The 20,718-nt window shown below is 36.8% G+C and overlaps 1 protein-coding gene across 1 annotated transcript in view; it reads right to left on the bottom strand.

Annotated features, from left to right (window-relative positions):
* The window catches only part of dpy (fibrillin-like protein dumpy), a 474,963-nt gene that overhangs the window by 351,471 nt on the left and 102,774 nt on the right, over nucleotides 1-20,718 (bottom strand). Inside the window, exon 6 of the mRNA XM_083128311.1 lies at nucleotides 3,827-3,958. Within this exon, the coding sequence (XP_082984437.1) occupies nucleotides 3,827-3,958 (132 nt within the window). The remainder of the gene's footprint in view (nucleotides 1-3,826; nucleotides 3,959-20,718) is intronic.

The raw sequence follows: 20,718 nt of genomic DNA, 5'->3' as shown, positions 1-20,718 counted from the left end.
CACATGAGTTACAGGAAAATTTAACTTTTTGTTCTGTGATAAACTGTGTAGTACTCAGTGTTCAAATTAAAACTCAGATTTGCCCTTGAATTCTTCGAAGAGATTGAAGATTGAGAAGAACAAAGATATTTTATTTTTTTATATTTTGCATAATATTAAAATGGAGTTGTAGATTTTGTTTTAAGTCCACTTTATGCACAGATAGCCTACGGTAATTGGGACTGGACCAACAGTTTAAAGTGGGATCCGACCCACTATGTGCCTCCACTGGGTATCAAAACTGGGACTCCTCCATTACAAGACAATAATGTTACCACTACACCATCAAGGAGGCACAAATTATAAAAATGGAATACACAAGGATTGAATTTTGTTTATCAGAGATGCTTCTTAGTATGTGCTCATAGGCATGCCCATGATTTTCAAAAGGAAGAAAAATGCCCGTAAGGGAGTTATGTTTTAATTTAGAAGTACATCCAACCCAAAATTCCAATTGGTTAATACAATCATTGTAAACACATGCTTTTTAACATGATTCAACTTCTATTCACATCTTTACATACCAGTACATACTTCACTGGTTTAGTGTTTACTTGCCACATGTTTATAGCTACTCTATCCCAGTAAACTCTGGAGCAAGCGAACGAAAACAAGTATCTGCGCAAGCAGTGACTCGAGAGGGCTCGACCAATGAACGTGTGAGAGGAAGTGAGTGCATAAAGAGGAAATACAGCTGCAGCTACCAGCCTTGAGCAGTAGCACGTACTGTTTCGCTTCCCCCTCTCCTATAATTTGACATATTTTACAGCAAGGAGGTTATGACAACTCATCGAAACATCTAACCTCCCCATAACCGACTTAGAGTTCAAGCACTTTTACAGCACCTGTTCATGCACGTGTGCTCTTAGCCCTTAACTGACACAACTGGGTCCTAGGGACCTGATAGAAATTTGTTTTGCCTTGCATTACGAAGTGGTTGGCAGCAATGATGTGACTGGCATAGTAGTCTTCTAGTTCTTGGTTCTCTTCGAGCCAATGGAGTGGTTAACGTTGTGAGGGTACTAAATGTGTTAAAAGTAAGTGGGGCTGATAGTGAACATAAATCAGATACGAAGAAAGCGTAGAGGAAGATGGTAATGAAAATGAATCTGCCAATGTAGAAGAAGATATAGAAGCTGAATATAGCAGTGAGACTGACCTAGGGAAAGGTACTATACCAGCGGTCTCGCTCTGAGGCTTTGGTCAAACTGTAGCTACGTTATTTTTCTTATTCCTATGTTTTATAATTAAGATAATTAGTATTTAATTACTGGCACATTAGACACTTAAGACACATTAGGTGTGTCTTAAGTGTAACTTTTTTTTGGTGTGTCAGTTAAGGGTTAACACTTACTGAAAAATATTATAATTAGTTACTTCCTCAAAATGGAAAAAAATAACAATGACGATTAAAAATCCAGCACATCACAAAATATGATATTTACCAAATTAGGATAAGAATGAAGAATTGGGAACACAAAAAATGTGCGGCAACATGTAAAAACACTGACAGCATGTATCTTGATAATTTTGAAATAGTTTTTTTTCCAGAATCACAAGATTTCCTTTCGCTTTTAAAATTTCCGCTTCCTTCCGTAGATGATTTATGTTGCTTTCGGATCTTACAAATCATCCCGTCCCGCGTAGAAACCAAAATATCCGATACTTTGATATTAGCGTTTGTAAGGAGTATGATTCTAAACTAACAAGCTATTAAACATCTCACAGATTTAATTTGAATTGATTTTTAAACAAAGAAAGTAGTTTTTTTTATTAAAATTGTTGAAAGCTTATGATACGGGTTATTCTATCTATAGATACGGGACTAATTTAAGAATATGACCTTGACTAACCAACAGTATGCTACGATTCGTCCCAGACCATCCTAGATTCGACAACTGCTTCTCAAATCTCACCCCCCCCCCCTCCCAGTCCCATCCCGAACCCGAACTTTTCAGGATACCGAGTAGCCGTGAAATTGTGAAGATTTCCGACTCATCTGGATCATTTCAAAGAGTGTGACCACATGGTGTGACATTTCATTCACACGAAGAATTAGAGGGGACTATATTCTCTTATGTAATTTTGTCTCCTAGGAATTCCCGTTGTAAAGTTGTATTTTCCGCAGTTCTTTTTCTTGCTGTATAAAATACATATTGTAGTAGAATGAACATTACGTGACCGAACACTCCTTTTAATTCCGGCTCTGCTAGGAACTGTTACGTAACTTCAGACAAGGAAGCTCATTGTAAGCATCACCCAACAACTATTTTGAAAGATGCCGTCACCGTTAACCTTACTGAAAGTAATTTCGTGCCTTTGTCTGGGAGTTGACCTTGAGGATGAACCCGATTGCTAACAAAAGTTGCGGAAGAGACTTGCTTCCCGTTGTAGCAAGTTGTTTACAGAAACTAATTTCAGAAGTACACAGCTAATGAAGGTTCGATTTTCGATGGGATTTGTTTTGATTCTTCTTAACGTAACTTCTTCATGATTGCAGTTCCTACTGTATTTTACAGAATGAAGAATATCCAAAATCGTGCATATCTTTACCTTGGAGGATTCTAATATTTTCTTCCAGTGTCCAACAGACTATAATGAGATTTTCATATTTACACTATCCAATACGTTATTTCCCTACTAGAAAGCAAGAAAAACCGGCAATGCACTTGTGTTTAAAATAATAATGATCGGTAAGCACTATTAGAACTTCTGATGAGTACGATATAGGCGCTCATCGAAAAGGCGAATAAATAAGTTTAGAGCCTTTATAATTCATTTATCTGAAGAAAATATGGCACTATAATTAATTTGCTCCATTTTCGTATCAGATTTTTTTTTCAACTGTTGAACTTCTTCCTCCTGAAAACAAATCATTTGTCCGCCTATGATATTCTACAACAATGCATAATAAATGACATAATATGCTCCATGAGTGACGCTAACATGTTACATTACAAACTTTGTCAGAATGTTTTGAGTGTTTTTACCACACATAAAAAGCAGTGGCGGCAATTAGGGATGGCAGTTGCCCTTCCCCCACTATTTGCTACTTTTGTCCCCGCACCATGCCCTATTAAAGTTAAGCCTTGTCTCTCAACGGAAAGTAAACTGTCCTTGCACTCCCCACTCCTCCCCGTTTTGGCACCCAATCGCCGCTACTGCTAAAAAGACTTGTAGGTAGCTTGTCGAGTGTGACCACGCTTCACACACAGCACCAGTAGTTTCTTATGCACGATTACATCGCATATTGTTGAAATTGTTAAGGCTTTTCTCGCCCAGAGAAAGGTTTCAATGTTGGATCATCCCTTCTATTCGCCAGATCTGGTAACTTTCTTTTCCCAAATTTGGATTTGTCGCTGAAGGCTTGAAGGTGTTCATGTATTTCAGACGTTTGAGTTTTTGTTTTAAGTGCACTTTATGCATATGTAGGCTAATCTGGCCTGGACCTACAGTTTAACGTGGAATCCGAGCTACTATGTGTCTCCACTGGGTATCGAGAGCGGGATGTCTGGTTACAAAGCGACGACGTAATCACGGCTGGATTCCAGACGCACAGGAAACTAGGACGACAATGCTGAACAGAACAGGATACTTCTAGTAGGGAGGATTTTTTCCACAACTTTCACCACTTGCATATGCAATATCCAAAGTATATGTCTGAGGGGATTATTTTGAAGTACAGTCAATTGGTTTCCAGTGATTGTAATACACACTTCATATTTTCGCACCATTCACAGAACTTTATATTAAATAAAGAAAATATAAAATTTAATTTCTCACTTACCCCTACACTCTTCTTCTCCATCGCCTTCAAATCCTGGTAAACACTTGCATACAAAGTGAGCTGGTAAGTTGCAACATTCGGCATTTTCGACACATCTGGCGGCCAATACTGGATCATCACATTCGTTTATGTCTAAAAAGAAGAGATGGAATTTAATACTACATACGCAACCCTAGTTATGAAGAAAGTATTGCTTGAAATAATAATAACAATAATACATATGTTTCTAAATTTTTGCTCTGATTAAATGGTAGCTATTAACCCATATGGAGAGAGAGAGGTCTTCAGATGTTCACTGTTACCAGTTTAAAACAAAAATAAACTAAGTACGATATTAAATGCACAAACAATGCACTTTCTATTATTATTATTTTTTTCATTGAGAAGAAATTTGCTCCGTCTATTTCCAGTCTTTCCTGTAAAAGTAACACCACAGAAATACATTTGTCTGTGGTAACACTAGTAATTTCCTTATTTAGCGCCGTATGTCTACAATTATTTCGTAGTTTCAAGAAATTGGAACTTTTAAAACTAAAAGATGTAAAACTTGTTTAAAATATTATAAAACGCTGTTTTATAAGATCATGGACACATGGAGAACTTTGATTTTGCGTAGAATAATTGTATCTTAACAGTTTAACGCAACTAATTTCACAAATATGTGTACATTTACGTTCAACTATCCTTGGAAAGCCCTAAATGGTGAAAATAAACTCGAGAAATGTAGTTTTTTATTTATATAAATTTAAGCTACTCCAAACGAAAAAATACACTTGGAGGGTCTACTTGTACACATTCCACCCTCTGTTCATCTTTATAAAACTATTTTCAAATGCATTTGAAATGTATAATCGTTGTGATGTTCTTCACCAAGCATCGAGAAGAAAATCTTTCTCGGAGATGACACCATCATCCACCTAGTTAACCTTGAACTATCGCGGAGATGTAGGCTTAAGTGGCATACCACACATGATGAGCCGTCAGAGTTTATTTCCTGATATTTTCTCACGTGCGGCAGCAAAAGTGCTCAATTAACACTTGGACTGCCACCTTCTCGCTAATGGCGAACAAGCAATATTTGTTTGCTTACTTGAGTTTGTTCTTTAAGTCCAATTTATGCAAAGAGAGACTAATCGGGACTGGACCTACAGTTTAAAGTGGGATCCGAACCACTATGTGCCTTCACCAGGAATCGAACCCAGGACCCCTTGATTACAAGGCGACGACATCGGGGAGGCCTATTGGGGCGATGAATATGAGTAAATAAAAGTCATGCACTCATTCGAACATTTTAGTGCAATCAACTTACTCAGTAGTAGACAGAAACAAGCATCAAGACGGAAGCGAGTCTTGTTCTCAAAGAGTCTCGCGATTTCAGTTTAATATGTTTCTTGTGATATTTCAATTTTATTTCTGAAATTATTTCGAAATTGAAAGTAGTCCGAGATGAAATAACGCTTCTCTTCTCAAGATCGACATGGCAACAACAATGGAGTTTAGATACCGAGACGAAACAAGAGATTTACAACTCGTGACGAAACCAAGAACGAGACAGACTTTAGGAATAGTATCGAGACGAAACAAGTTGTAAATATCCGTCTCCCTTTCGATTTAAAAACATTTATCTCGATCTCTTCTCCAGTCTTGAAATATATGGTATAAGCAGTATATACAAGTATATCACCGCATAAACGTTCATAAAAGTGTAGATGTCATTGAAGGAAACAACTTTTCATACTAATGATTTTCTATTTCACTCCTCGTTTCGACGATACGAACCCTATTTTATCCTGATTGTATACAATCACACAGCGCGGGTTTATAGCACTAATGTACTCGTATTAACTTACCAATTACGCTAAACAAAATGTGTGGCCCCTCTATAAATAATCAGGTGGACATCCACTGGGTATGTCTGAGTAACGAGCTTCGGACCCTATGTGTCATCTTGTCTCGATTCTCGAACGTCGCTCTAGCCTCGAATTTTAAAAGCCTGCCTGGAGCCTGGGTCTTGGTTCTATATCCAACAGGTTTTCTCATTCAAGACATGAGACGACACTGTCTCGTTTTGTCGTCCCGGTACCGATGCTATCTTATATAAGGGTTTGCGAACCATTTTAGTGTGTTCGCAAAGAAATATACACTATTTATGGAATAGTTTCTTTTGATCCACTTGGAAATAGACAAAGATAACAAAACATCGAACAAAATACTCCACCAATGTAAGTTGGGTTTGGAAGTTGTTCGAGACAATTTTAACGTAGCGCGAATGTAGTGAACAGTGCGATTAGAGTAGACTTAAAACAAACTACAAGATGGCCACACTTCGCTTACTGCTGACCAATCAAGTTTCGCAAAAGGCAAATGTGCACATTTTTTTCAATTAGCAGATGAACAAAAAAGCAGTAATTTTCATTTACAAGTCACGTAAGGATAACGAACCGAAGGATTTTCTTGAATCTTCAGCCAGTAACCTGCGTTCGCTGCGAACATAATGGGTGCAAGGGCTTCATTTCAAGTTGGAGGTGGAGGCCGATCGTGAAGAACAAGCATGCTCTTTTTCCACCTCCACACTCTGTCCCTCATGAAACACGTCCAGTGCAAACAGCCTCCTCTAATCTTAGCGAAATTTTTGTCACGTTTATAATAGTAGGTATGGGTGTTTTACATTCGAACTTTTCGCACGAACTATACATTTCTTTTTGCACAGAGAGGTATGCACTCCCACGTCCCGACCGAAGAAAAAGCTACAAATTAAAAGCCGAAGCTGTCGGACAGTCTTGGCGGAACATTCCAAAATGTCGGCGCCACTTTAGTCTTCTGCAAAACGTCAAGCTTTTTGCTCACATTATATTCAATTGTCATAAGTCGTCTTTCCTAATGCACACATATTAAGATGGTTATCAGCAAAAAAACAAAAGCTACATTAGGTTCCATTTTACGGTCAAGAACGGAAATTGCTTATCATAAAAAGTTAATTCTTTCTCGGGGTAGATGAAACGTTACTGCATAATGAAGTGTAGATCCTACTGACAGAGATTTTCAAAGCTCCTGTTTATATAGGCATTTATGCTAGATTTCTCGACAAGTGGGTACTTCTTCACGCTGACATATATAGATTTATTATTTTTTTCATTCAAGTCAAATTAGAAAAAAACATTTCATAGATAGCTGTCTCTAACTGCACAAAATCTTGTAGTTTCAAAGGAAAGCCACGAAGTTCGTACATTTGTAGCGTATTTATGATTCTGTAATTTATTCAGACAGTCGTAATAGTTCCGTAACACCCCTCACAATTTAGACATTCCCTAAGTTTTACAGAATAATATAATTTTTTATTTCGGTGCTAAATTTTCCGTTACACATCGCTGAAAAATAACTTCACAGGTATAAGAAAACTTAACCGGATTATCGGGTCTTCGTAAAGAAGTTATAACGAAGACCCGGTTTGATCCAACATTTACGATATCCACCGAATGTACGTAATATCAAACCGAGTTAATGTTTACAGCAATTTGTTGTAGTTTAATCATTATAGATGGCTTATGTGTTGTAAATAAGGTTTACACTGTATATTAATAAAACATCAATAAATCATGTAATTAGCATATTCCTTTGTCTGAAATATTTGGTACAGTGGCATCCATGAGTATTACCATGCAAATTGTCCATGACTATTTTCATTAATTTTTCTCTTACATTCTATGTGTTTTTAAGTGATGCATTTTTATGTATGCTGGTGCAGAAATTGTCAACAGCTTGTTTTGAGTTTTCTTTTAATTCTTGAAGCTCTTCTTGGGTCAAATAAAGTGCACGAACATTGTGATGGACAATTTGCACGGTAATACTGCCATATTTCTAACTATTCCGTCCCTTTTGGTTCTCAGTTCGCTATTGAACCTTTCAATCACAAACAATCGACTTTTGTACAATCTGGTTTAATTATTTATTGCTACGAAATGAATTTACATTACTATTACTTTTTAGAAAGTCAAGTAACTATTTTAAGCATGTGGCAACAACTAGAAGGTTTCTTTTTTCAGATATGTTTAAACTGATGCTAGAAGTTGTCGAATGCTTCGATGAGGGGTTGCCTCAATTCTTGAACCTTCAATTATATTAAATGAAATTAATGAAATAGCGATGGACAATTTGCTCGGTATTATCTTTGCATTCAACTATTCGATTCGGTTGGAAATGTGAACGTGAGGCAGATATGTAGCCTACCTGCTCGATGCAGCCTTTCATAATGAAAATCCAGAAAGAAAAATCAGTGTTATTTTAATAAATAATTCTTTGTTTCTTGTGCGCTCAGTTGGGGGTACGTTTTGAAGTAAGAAAAGCATAAGGAAACTTAACACACGCAAAGATTTCCACCCTAGGCGTAGCTACAGGGTGTGCCGGGTGTGCCTCTGCACACCCTAATGTGCTGCTTTATCAAAGAGAATTAAAGACAGATATTTCAATTAGAGAGAAAATAAGTGGCAGTTTATAAAAAGTTGAAAATATCATTACTTGGTGCAAATGTGTGCATTATCGCTGATGAAACGAGTGTCTATAGATTTTCGATTTTTTGATGTCATTGGAGAAAGAAGATATTTACTGCATTCTACTCTGTACTACAGCACCTTTCTTCTATACCTGTCGCAAGCTGCACCTGTGAGAGAGCTTTCTCCAAGCTTACCCAAGTTAAAACTAAATTAAGAGCAACTTAGAAGCAGGATAGATTGGAAGCCCTGCTCTTGCTATTTGTGGAACAGGAAAAAGCTTCGTCTATTCTATTGATGTAAATGAAGTTATTGATGAGTTTTAGAACATTGTACCTTTTGACAAACTTCTCTTGTTATAGATGACGTGTATTTTGATGTATTTGTAACATTTATGAACATTTTGTGTGTGTGTAATTTCTATGCAATTTGATTTTTTCTACTACATATATTCAGAAATTTTCAACAGTGTCATTTAGTGAATTTATATTCCTTTTCAAACATCAGTGCAGTTAAAGAGCCAAATGATTGTGTTGCAAAATATGCTATTAAAAAGGTACAAGACCTCATTTTTTTGTGCACACCCAAATATAAAGTTCTAGCTACGCCTATGATTTCCACTTAAAACGGAAATATGGGATTTTGGTGAAAACGAGCATATCTAAATAAATAGCAATTACTTGTAAGAAATTCCTTTCTAGATGCTCATTCACGTTGCTCGTGCTTGTTTTGAGGAATACAGAAAATTGTTTGACAAAGTGCCGCTAGCAAAATGTGCGCTTATGGATAAAACAACATAGCAGCACTGGTAAAAGCCTTTTTTTCAATTAGTATAATCAGCTGCACCTTTCGTGTTCTCTTGTTTTAGAGTGTCCTTACGTACTTGCTGGTGTTGTTTAATCTAATTTACCAAAATTCTTTCACACAATCCTTAACCATTACCACAATTCTCTCTCATAGATATATGCAAAGAATACTTTCATGGAAGTAAATTGAACTTACAACCTTACGTTCTCGTACTCAGTAATTGGATGCTGAGGAGGTCATAGCAACATAATTGCGATCAAAATCATAGAAAAACCTCTACAATTTCATCCCTTAAGGCTCGGCTGGGTCTTTCAAATTGTCCTCTCCTTTCAAAAAACAGCTATGATATTCCAAAAATCTGAAAAATTACATCACCTTAGAATTCCTTCTAGAGCATTGACGTGAATTTTCGTGTGGTTTGCTTTCGCTGTTATCTAGATATTATCAATAGTTTAATAGACTTACGTAATCGCGAAACTATTGAGAATATCTAGATAACTTCGAAAGCAAACCACAGGAACATTCACGTCAATGCTCTGTCTAGAAGGAATTCTATGCTGATCAGGGTGGGTAAAAATCATGATTTTTATTTTAAAAAATAATTTTTGACATTCTTTTTATTTAAATGGGACTTTTTTATTTAAATCGATTTTAAAAAACGCTTAAACTTTTTGGTATGGTTTTTGACACCATACCCATAGATATGCTTTTTTTTATAGAAAGGCTTTTTCTAGTAAACGGCTCTGTAAAATATTTGAACAGTTTGATTAAAGCAAATAAAAGATATATGTAAATATACACTTTTCTGTTTTTGATATTATATATATGAACCTACTATGGAAATGTTTATTGAGTGTGTAATGAAGCTATAATACATAATTTCAGTAACTTTTCTTCCTGTGACAATAAAACATTGTGGATGTACTGTATAAGTAGTTGTATTGATACTATTATAAACCCGAGAAAGTATGAACCCCTCCTCAAGCAGATTTGCTATAGTTAAAACAAGCTTAACATGAGCATATGAGCTTTTTGTTCAAGTGTGGAATCTTGTCTAATCTAAGATTTTTGTGAAAATGCCCTCGGGAATTTCCTCAGAAAGTATGACCCTCTCAGATTGATTTGTTTATACTTACAAAAGGCACTTCTGTGAGATTGTTATCCATAAATTTGTTAAAAATATGCCCCTCTTGTGGCCACACTTAAAACTGGCCATCCACACACATACACACACACACACACATATATACACACCCACACACATACACACATACATATTTATTTCTGGTTTAAGTTCAATTGGGCACCAGGTTCAATTTACATATCTAATATTAAAACAATGTAATTCTTCTAGAATTGCTCCGTGACTCTCTCATTTCTTACATCATAAACATATGATTTTTCACCTATGAGAATGACACTACAAATGGTGTCATCGGGTAATGCCTCGTGGAATTCACAGATAATTTTAATGTTTGTCCTGTCATTCACCACAACTTGTTTCCTTTTTGAAGTGTTGATTACAAACATGGGTCTCCGTGTTTTGAATTCATCTGGTGAGTAATACATATCAGTACTGCCAGTAGTGACCCTTTTGAAAGCCGAAAAAGCCTCATATAATTTAAGAAAATCATCCTTGGACATGTCTAAATTGTAATTTTCTCTAGGAAAGACCTCATTTCTGCCATTTTTAAGATAAATGTTCTTGATGTTGCAGTTATCAAATCTACTTGAATTTTTTTCCTGATTGTTGTGTCTTCCAGTCTGAAACAATACCACCACAAAATCCGGCATGTCAAATTGAATACTGGAGAATGAACTTGTGGCATCAAATTCATAATAAGTACCAGAGGCAGGCTTCTGTACGCATTGATATGTGTAAAATTGAAGAGGAACCTGTGGATTTTTTAGGATATCTGCTTTGTATTTAAGAGCGTAACTGGCCTCATATTCAACAACCGGGATTCTTAACTCCATAGTTTGAATAATGCATTTGCCTGCATCTGGTAAGGTATTAGGCAAAGCTTCCCCCGTAGGGTTTAATGTGCTATACCTCATCAATGCATTGTTATCATTTGCAGCTCTTCTAAATGTAATTCTTAACCCACCCTTCCACATGATATCTTTGTAATCCGAGAAGAATCCTGGCAACAGGCGCATGGGGAACAGCACTGTGTGGTTCTTAGATAATATTTTATCACCAGCTTCAAATCCACCGATTTTGTAGTATGAAGCTTCGGTTTTGGATAATTTTAGAGTGGCCAAAGTTGTGGAGGTAATGCTTGGATAATCCACTCTGTTTATAACAACGCCATGCTTTCTGATCTCAATTTCAGAGAACAGATGCGGCACAAAATTGTCCACCAGTCTTATATTCGAATTTGCCGGAAAATCTGTACCATCGAGCTTTACAACATCAAATTTGATGTATAGATCTGCTCTGTGGGGGTGTATAAAGCCATCCCCTACATCAAGATCAACCTCAATCTCTGTGTTGGGTTGATTTAAATTTGCAAATGTCCTCCTGTTTGGAGGGAATGATTGTAGCTCATAACTCTCAATATTTTCCATTGTATGTATTTTTATTTAAATGTTAATCTCTAAGATTGCAGTTGTTGTGGCTCCAGCAAAATCAACTAATTCTTCTTTTTCATTAGTGACCATCAACTCAATATAATCTATTCTATTATGGCACACAGGAAAATATAGTGTTGGGGATGGATTGTAGATGATGGGCTCCATAAATTCGGAATTAGGTTTGAATGTTGCAATGATGCCAGTTTGTTTGTGAGTGCCTATGCCATTTGATTTGGTGATCATACCCTCAGCCACATTACAGTGAATATTCAGAGTCTCTATGGCTAAGAATTTGGGTATATTCATAGCAGTGTGTTTGATGGCCGGTTCGAGTTTTGTGTTGTTCTCAAATCCTAACAGCTCTCCTATAGTACCCAGATGCACTGTCTCCGTAGCAGATGCAATTTCTACTCTGTGAGTGACAGAATTTTGACTTAACACTATACCTCTGGGTAATTGAGCATTTAGAGTGGACAGATTATACTGCCCTGGAGTGATGACAATTTTTTGATCCCCTACTGCAATTGTGTTGTTGTGGTGTGTAATATTAGGGATCAGGTACATGCCGTAAAATGCCCTGAGAGCTATTGTTTTGGGATACACTATGTCATCATGCAATTTGAGTTTCAATATTGAATTTTGGCTGGTGAGATGGAATACCCCCATGATGTTTCAGATACCACAAGGCTTTTTGAAAATTTTCAATTGATGGTTTATTTATTTGAGACATATATCTGAGAACAGATAAACACAAATGTCCGCAATTAACATCTTTGAAATTTTGAACACGGGCATTATTGTAATAAAGATTATTTGATTTTAGATATTTTACTAAATTTTCAGGTGGAACACCTCCAAATGAATCAAACACAAATGCCTCATCTTTTAAATATTTAAGATAGCAAATCCAGTGAGTGCCCTGATTTTTGTACTCATCCAAATTAACAATGCCACACTCTTTGTTGAGTGGTTGTTCCGGTAAAGAATCAGACATGTACACACCCCTAAAATGTTTGATGCCCAATGGCTTGATTAAAGCTTCAATATCTTGGTTTGTAAGCGGCTCTTGTTTTTTTTAAACTTATTCATGGCTCTCTTAAAACCTTTGCCTTTTTTCTCCATGGCCAGGTTATGGCGCCTCTGCTCATCTAATTCTGCCCTATTTTTCTTGGCATCTATTACTGTTTTTGCTATGGCAGCTGATCCCCCAGCCAAGCTCCCAACAGCCCCGAGAGCAGCTAAGATGGCAGGGATGGTAAATATGAAACCCCCCACATGTGATTTTTTTCTTGATTGCTGTAATTTTTTTAATTGGGGGGTACTAAGCAACAATTTCATACCATGTCCCTTTGCAAGACAAGAATTTTTTTTCTTGCGCTGCTTTTTGGTCAAGAGACTGTCAATAGTTTTAAGAGATTTAAGACCTGCATAAGGTATTTGATACATAACACCCTTGGCCTTCATTGTAGGTTTATTATATACATATTCACAACCCCCACCCCAGTTTTTGTTTGGTGCTCATAGCTATGGTGGTTCCCAATGCTGCTATTTTTTCACTCAAAGAAGCATCTTTGCTTACAAATCTACCAAATGCAGCCTCTTCTAATTTCTTGTCTGCAACATGTCTCTTGTCAAGGTCGGTATGTGTGTTGTATGCTATGTCATGGTCTCTACAAGCAGCATCTAAAGGATTAACACCAGGGTCCCCTCTGTTTAATCTATGGTCCAATTTTGTACCGGGACCACAATACTGATAGCCTGGAATATGTAGTTCAAATGGCAGCTTGTTTATAATGTCATTAACCAGGCCCCGACCCTCAGAAATATTCCAAAATTTAGGTGGTAGAGTATTAATAATTTTTATAAGATATCCAATCCCCTTAGGGTCATTCACTATAAAATTAGACAATTTTGTGCTTATCATGTCCATAATTCCAACCTTTTCATTGTAAAAATTGTGGTTCCCTGCATTTTCCTCCCCAGCTATCACCAATAACCTATCTACAAGTTTCCTGACATCATCAACCCACACAAATTCTTTAGGCAGAGTATTGTATTGTTTGATTCCACTGCCAGTCTTGATCTGTGACCATATGGGCTTGATCAAATTGTTGTATTTTGCCCCACTGCTAGACTTGACTCTTTTTTGTGTGGGATCATTGTTCTGGTATAGAGCATCTGATTTTATTAATATTTCTTTGTAATGTTCATAATCTTGATCTGTATAGCTGCCAGGCCTTTTCCTAGTCATCAGTTCCCACAACCCAGGTGTTCCGGGGTACTTAACAAAAGCACCTTTTTCTCCGAGACGAGATTCTGAATATACAATTATATCATCTCCCATAAAAGTTACTCTGAAATTACCAATTCTATGTATGATGCTACCATCAAGCTCTGTGTCGGCATATAAGCCAAAGACCTCATCTTTGTTGTCTTTAGGTGTGGTTAAATATTTTTGAGCAAGAAGACCCAATTCAATAGGATCCTGTGTAGCCTCAATTCTTCTAGGAGCAACAGGACTAGGTGTATGAATACTGGAAAGTGGGGTGAATGGATAATCTAATATGTTTCTTGCAGCTACAGGCACAAGCTCTGTGATCAAATCTTGATTTTGCTCTGTAACAGTTTTGATATTCTTACCTAAATTATTAATAGCATCAATGACAGGCTGTTCTGTTTGTTTGTGTTTTTCATAAATTCCACGGTTCTCTGATTTCCATCCCTTAAATCTTTTTACAAGATAATCTCTTAACTTAAGATCATCAATGACTGGTCGTTTCATGGTTGTTTATTTATGTCTCAACGTCTAGAAAATCGTTGATTTTATTTCTGTATTTGCCAGTATTGGGTGTTCTTGTCATATCAATTGTGACAAACCCATAACTGTCCTGGCTCCAGCACTTGCTGCAAAACTTGGAAAAGTCATTGTAGCTCAAGTCCCCACCTACATATTCATCATGTATGTGTTTGAGGTTGGTATGGTCTTGATGAAACACACATATAAAATTGCTGTTGTCTCGGATCAGTTGCTTCGGAATTTTAGAAAAAGTCTGTGCCAGGTAGAAGCAATCAATGTTTTTGTGTCGGCCCTGTGTAAAAAAATTTCTAACCTTGTTTTGATTATCCAGTATAATGTCATCAAACACAACAACAGAATTATCGAGACATTCATGAAGTGGCTTAACATCTGGTTCAAAAGTGGCTATATCCAGTCCATCATATAGCTTCATCAGCTGCTGATATTTTAATTGTTCCAAGCTCTTAGAGAAGACATACAAGTGCCTGTTTTTCCAGTCTAACCAGTTGGGTGCCAATAAAAAATTATCAACCATTAGTGTAGTTTTACCACAAGCCGATGGCCCAACAATAAGACACCTAATATTATCAGGCAGCAGCACTCCATTTATCTTATTCTGTTGTTCAGGTTCTGGCAGCCTCTTTATAACATCCCAGGTGCTCATATTATCACTTTGTCTGCATCGATCCAGCTGTGTTCTGGGAGTCCTAGCCATTTGACAAATAACTTGCTGCCTTTTCTGCGGATGATTTTTTCTATGAGATATGTGTCAGGCTGTTTAGTTTTGCTGAGCTCTTGTTCATAGAACCGGCCTTTGAGAATTTCTCCTCGGTGGTCTTTTATTATATATGTGTTAAGGGTCCCGGGTTTAACTTGAACCACTGTAAATAATTCGGTGCTCCAGTTTCTCGTAAAGCCTCTTTTGAATAAGTGCTTATATTTGCTGATTCTTACTTGATCGCCCACCCTGTATTTGGCCCTTCTTGTTGTTGGCTGGTATCTAGGATAATAAACAGTCCTGATCAATTTTTGCTCATCAGATGAAGTTACTTCAGAGGGTTTCATGTTGATTGTGGAATGGACCGAGTTGTTATATTTATGTAGAAGTTCTGGAAGAATATTAATCCATTTATAATTACCTTGGAGGGTAAATTGTTTATACATAAGATTTTTTAAGGTTCTGTTGAATCTCTCTACAATTGAGGCCTTGAGATCACTGTAACTCGAGTAATGTTTTATTGCCTGGCTTTTAATAAATTGTTGAAACACTGAATTATAAAATTCTTTGCCATTATCTGTTTGCAAATAGCGCGGTGATCTTCCTGAATAATTGATGATTGTCCTGATGGCTTCTGTAACACATTTTCCAGTCTTGGATTTGAGTGGCACAGCCCAGGCAAATTTTGAAAATGTATCTATGACAGTGAGTAGATACTTGTAGCCCTTGTTGATTTTGTCTAAGTTTTTCAACTGTCCACTTGACAACTCAATCAAGTCGCTCTGCCATAAATCATCTATGCCTTTTGTAACTACTGGGAGTCTCTTATAATTATGTCTGGCTTGTCTGTGTAATTCATCAACAATAATTTGTCTAGACATAATATGTAAACAAGAATATTGCAACTATGGGGTGTTCAGCAGCTGATACTGCAGGATTTTCTAAATATAATTTGTCCCCTATTTGTATTTTAAATTCCAAAGAGCCATCATCTTCAGTATAGGCTGTTTCTAATGTATTGGGGTCTGTAAAATCCTCTAACTCGACACTGCTGATTTTCGGTTTGTTATCAGCATTTGTTATTGATAAGGTAGGGTAGTGATGTGCCTGTGGCTGATGCCAATATTTGATCTTGATTGGTCTCAATGTGCCCCCAACAAAAAACTGGTAATAAAATTGTGCAGGGGACAGCATATATATTTTGCCACCTGGTGTAAATGGAGAATCATATTCTTTGTTGGGGATGCTGTACAATTCAAGAATTACTGTATGTTTTGGATTCTCGATTATGCCTGTTATTTCCTTTTCTGCTATAAGCAATCTACTTGTTACAGATTCAAGGTGCTCATTGATGGTCCTAACAACATCATCATGGCCTGGCTTGATTTTTATGTCCACAGCAAGTCTCTTGTATTGTTGCACAATCTCTTGAAGCTGGGTGGCAAAAACAGACAGAGCATTTGCTTGATTAGATTCCATGGTCCCTAGCTGTTGCTTGATATTGGCTACAATTTGCTGCAAATTTTCAACAACTGCCAATTTTGAATTTTGAGCAGTAAGATCATGGACCTGTCTTCTGATATCCTCAAACAGGGCATGCAGTTCATTAATATGTTGATTTGTTGGTAGAGTGGCCACTGTCTGAGTGAGTTGTTTGATCTCTGCTTGGATATTCTTGATATCTTCTGATTTCAATATGCGATTCACTGCCCTCTTAATATTTTTAAGTTCCTGCGATGTAGGAAGATTTGATACTGTATTCTGCAAAGATTCAAGTGCCAATTTCACATTGTTTAATTCAGAAGCATCAGCCACATTTTGCATAGCATTTTGGAGCAGGGCTATATCTGCCTGAGAGGGTGTTGATTGTTGTAAAATTTCAAGTTTTGTTTGGATATCATCTATCAAGTGATGAAAATGAGATAGCTCAGATTCGGTGTTGAGGTTTTCAAGCTTTGTGATCTGTTGCTGGACACTGACAAGAGTATCTACAATCCCAGGCAATCTGGATTCTAGTACATTTGCCAAATCACTTTGCACTGCTGCTATTGTACCTTCAAGATGAGTTATGGAACTTTGAATTTTTCCAAAATCTTCATATGTTTCAAGTTGCAGCTTGATGTTTGCAACACTCCGAGTTATTGCATTCAAAGCATCAGAAGATGGCAAGTTGTTCATAAAATTTTCAAGTGTCTCAATTTTTTCTTTAACCTCGGCTATGGCATTGTTCAAGGGGTCCAGATTAGGTATCTGGAGTGACTGAATCTGTTCCTTTAGAGTGGAAATCACTAGATCAAAATCTTCTTGTGATTTTATGCTTTTGACAATTGTTTGGAGCTGTACCTGGACATTATTTATCTGCTCTTCTAATTGGTGTTTCAATTGCTCAGAGTTGGTGGCCTGGGTCTTAAATTTGGCTTGAAGAGCTGCTACAGCTTCTTCCAAACTTTGAAAATTATCTAATGTTGCCAAATCAGTATATTTCTGAAGCAACAATTTGAGTTCAGAATCAATTTTAAGAAGAGGGTCCATGCATTGTGATTGCAGATTTGTAATTTCTAATTGAAGACTGGCATTGAGTGTGGTTTGTAAAGCTTGTAAATCACTTCTTAATTTCTTGACTCTGACATCAAGCATCAGAATCTCATCACTGTGATCTTCATGTCTTGTGTGGCCAAATATATCATTAGGCATTTTCTTTTACTGGTTATTTATTATTGAATATCTGATTCTTAATTCTATAAAAAAGGGTATAAGCTTGTCATATGATCCCGGGACCTCAATATATAAGCAGTCACCAGCAGAAACAGTATATACAGTGCCAGAAACCATGTTTGAGTGCTTAATTCTATAAATATTTCTCCCTATTGAAATTTTAACATCACCCTCGGGGGTTGTAATAAATTGTAATTGCCCACCTACAGGTAATTGGTAATGATTTAAATTATTGTTAAATATGTACAATGTTTTGCCTGTTTCATCATCATTATCTGTAAGTATGCTGTTCAGATGAATAATTAACAAGCCACTCAGTTTAGACATTACAGATTGTAAATCAGGAGAGGGTTGTGGTGTGGGCAGCTCCATAATAGCCTGTTTTTTGAACCCAAATAAGTTCATAGGCATGTTTATTTATTTCAAATCATGCTCTGGAATTGGGCATTGTTTGCCATTTTTCAAATCACAATGCCCCCAAGGTAAAGTATGTGTGCCACATGATAAAATGCATCTCTTATCATCATGTGGGTCCAGGGCCACTTTTGTTACAATATTTGAAGTCAGCAAGTGATTCTCACTCTGAATTCTATTTTCTGATGTTCTGATTGAACTCTGTGATTTGATGCAATTTTTATAATCTTCAAATACAAGCTCTTTTTCAACAGTTACTCTGCCAATGCCCTTGGCCTTTTTGGCAACAGCACCACTACATGTTTCAAAACTGTACATCTTGGCTCTTAACCCAGCAAATTCCACAATAACATCACCAAGTGTCTCATCTTTTAACTTGCCAGGCACCTTTTTGTTGTGGTGTTGTTGAATCTTTGTATGTTCACTGGTATCAAAGTATTGAAACAATTCAGGCTGTGCCATATCTTGATAAACATCTTCTGTTTGAATTTCAAGAATAAAACTATCCGTGTCCATGTACAATAATTTTACACGATCACCATAAAAAGGTTTCAGCACGTCATAATATAATATTAACATATGTAATTTGGACAATTCCAATATCACAGCCCCTACATAAATAGGTTTATCAAACTTGATCTTTGTTTTCATCATGTTAAAAAGTGCCATGTGCTCATTATAAATTCTTCTGTAATTGAAATTAGGCTTTGCAACCAATTTTTTGCTCCGGCTGGGGTCAGTAATTATTTTAACATCGGTATGTTTTCTGACATTTTCAATTGTTTTGCCATACACTGAATTTACCATCAATTTAAACAAGCCCTTATCAAATTCGCTTTTTGCAGATGTTCGAAGCTCCGTATTTGTATCAATATAAGGTTTCAACCATTCTGAGTGCCTGAACCTCAAGACTTTGCCAACTTTGGTCACTTGGACACCATGTTTCATCAGGAATTGGAGGTTTTTATAATATATGACATAACCCTGTTTTGGCTCCAGTGTCGTCATGAGCTTCTTCTGTTTAGAGCCAGGTGAGCACTGAACCTCAGGAATTGGGGGCAGATCAGAAAATTTATTGTGCAAATCATCAGGAATTATCAGATCAGCCTCTAAGAAGAGGCCATATTCACTGTCATCAAAATTCTGAAGATCTTCAATATTGAAATCTTCGACCCACTCAAGCTCTGCATATGGCAATTTATCCATCATAGCGTGACCATAGAGGTTGTTTGCATCTACATACGTTATATAATTTGATGGCCGTGCTGGATCATAATCAGGCATATACTTGTTATTTGCTCTGGCATATCTCTGGGAACATTGCACCATCCCCCCTCTTATACCTTTCTCCATAAACAGATACATATTTTGATCTGGGATCAGATCCAATGGCTTTTTGGTATTGAAAAACATTGCAGCCCATGCTAGGCCCGGGGCACTGAAAAAATACACTGGGTCCAGTCCATAATTTTGCATAGAAGATTTTCTGAATGCCTGCATTATATCAGCTGAGAGGGTCACATCAAGTTTCAAATATGCCATGTGATAATCACCAAATGTCTGGCATTTTAAATTGTTCCACATCAACTGGGCATGGTGATAATCTTCATCAGTGATTCCAGATCCTCTGATTCTGCTGTAAAACTCTTCTTGTGGTGGCAGGGAACACTCATCAAATTTAGAAGAATCTGTGACATAGTCATATGGATATACACCCTTCCGCCTAATTAATTTCAGGTCCTGATTTGGAAACAATGCACGTGTGATTTTGAATTGATCATCAGATAATTGAGTGGCCAGTGTATCCAGGCTAGCAGGTAAAAATCTGTAAGAATCAAGAAATCTTATGTGAATAGGAACACCATCAACTTTAATTATCTTGCTAATAGATATATATTTTTCATCATTTTCAGCTAAAATATTTAAATTCTGCTTCTCAAACCCCTCGTACCTGATCAGATGATGGAAATCATAATTGGATGCTCCGTGGCAAAATATGGGGATAAATCTTGGTCTCTTGATCTGAATATTACAGCTATTACACAGGGCCATTAAGAATTTACCATCTGTATGAGAATGGTGTTTCACCTTGATATTTGTATCTGAAAATTCAGAATCACATACCGGGCATTTTTCTGCATTGTTGAAATCCTCAATCTGTTCCTCTGTTAAAGGCAACATAGGCTTTGATTTTAATAAGTTGTTAGATGCTATGTCACGGCACACATTTTCTATTCTATGTGCAAATTCTTTGATGGCATTTGGTCCCTTGTATGAATATTCTTTACTAGCTATACCATCCTGTACAACCACATAACAAAAGCTGGAAGGTTCATGTTGCTGGTATGGTGTACTTGAAGATTCTTCGGGATCTGGG

Source organism: Lepisma saccharinum, chromosome 9, assembly GCF_977018435.1.
Source record: "Lepisma saccharinum chromosome 9, izLepSacc3.1, whole genome shotgun sequence".
In the NCBI taxonomy this organism is placed as follows: Eukaryota; Metazoa; Arthropoda; class Insecta; order Zygentoma; family Lepismatidae; genus Lepisma; species Lepisma saccharinum.
The sequence above is the reverse complement of the archived record's forward strand: the minus strand, read 5'-3'. Positions and strand labels throughout refer to the sequence as shown.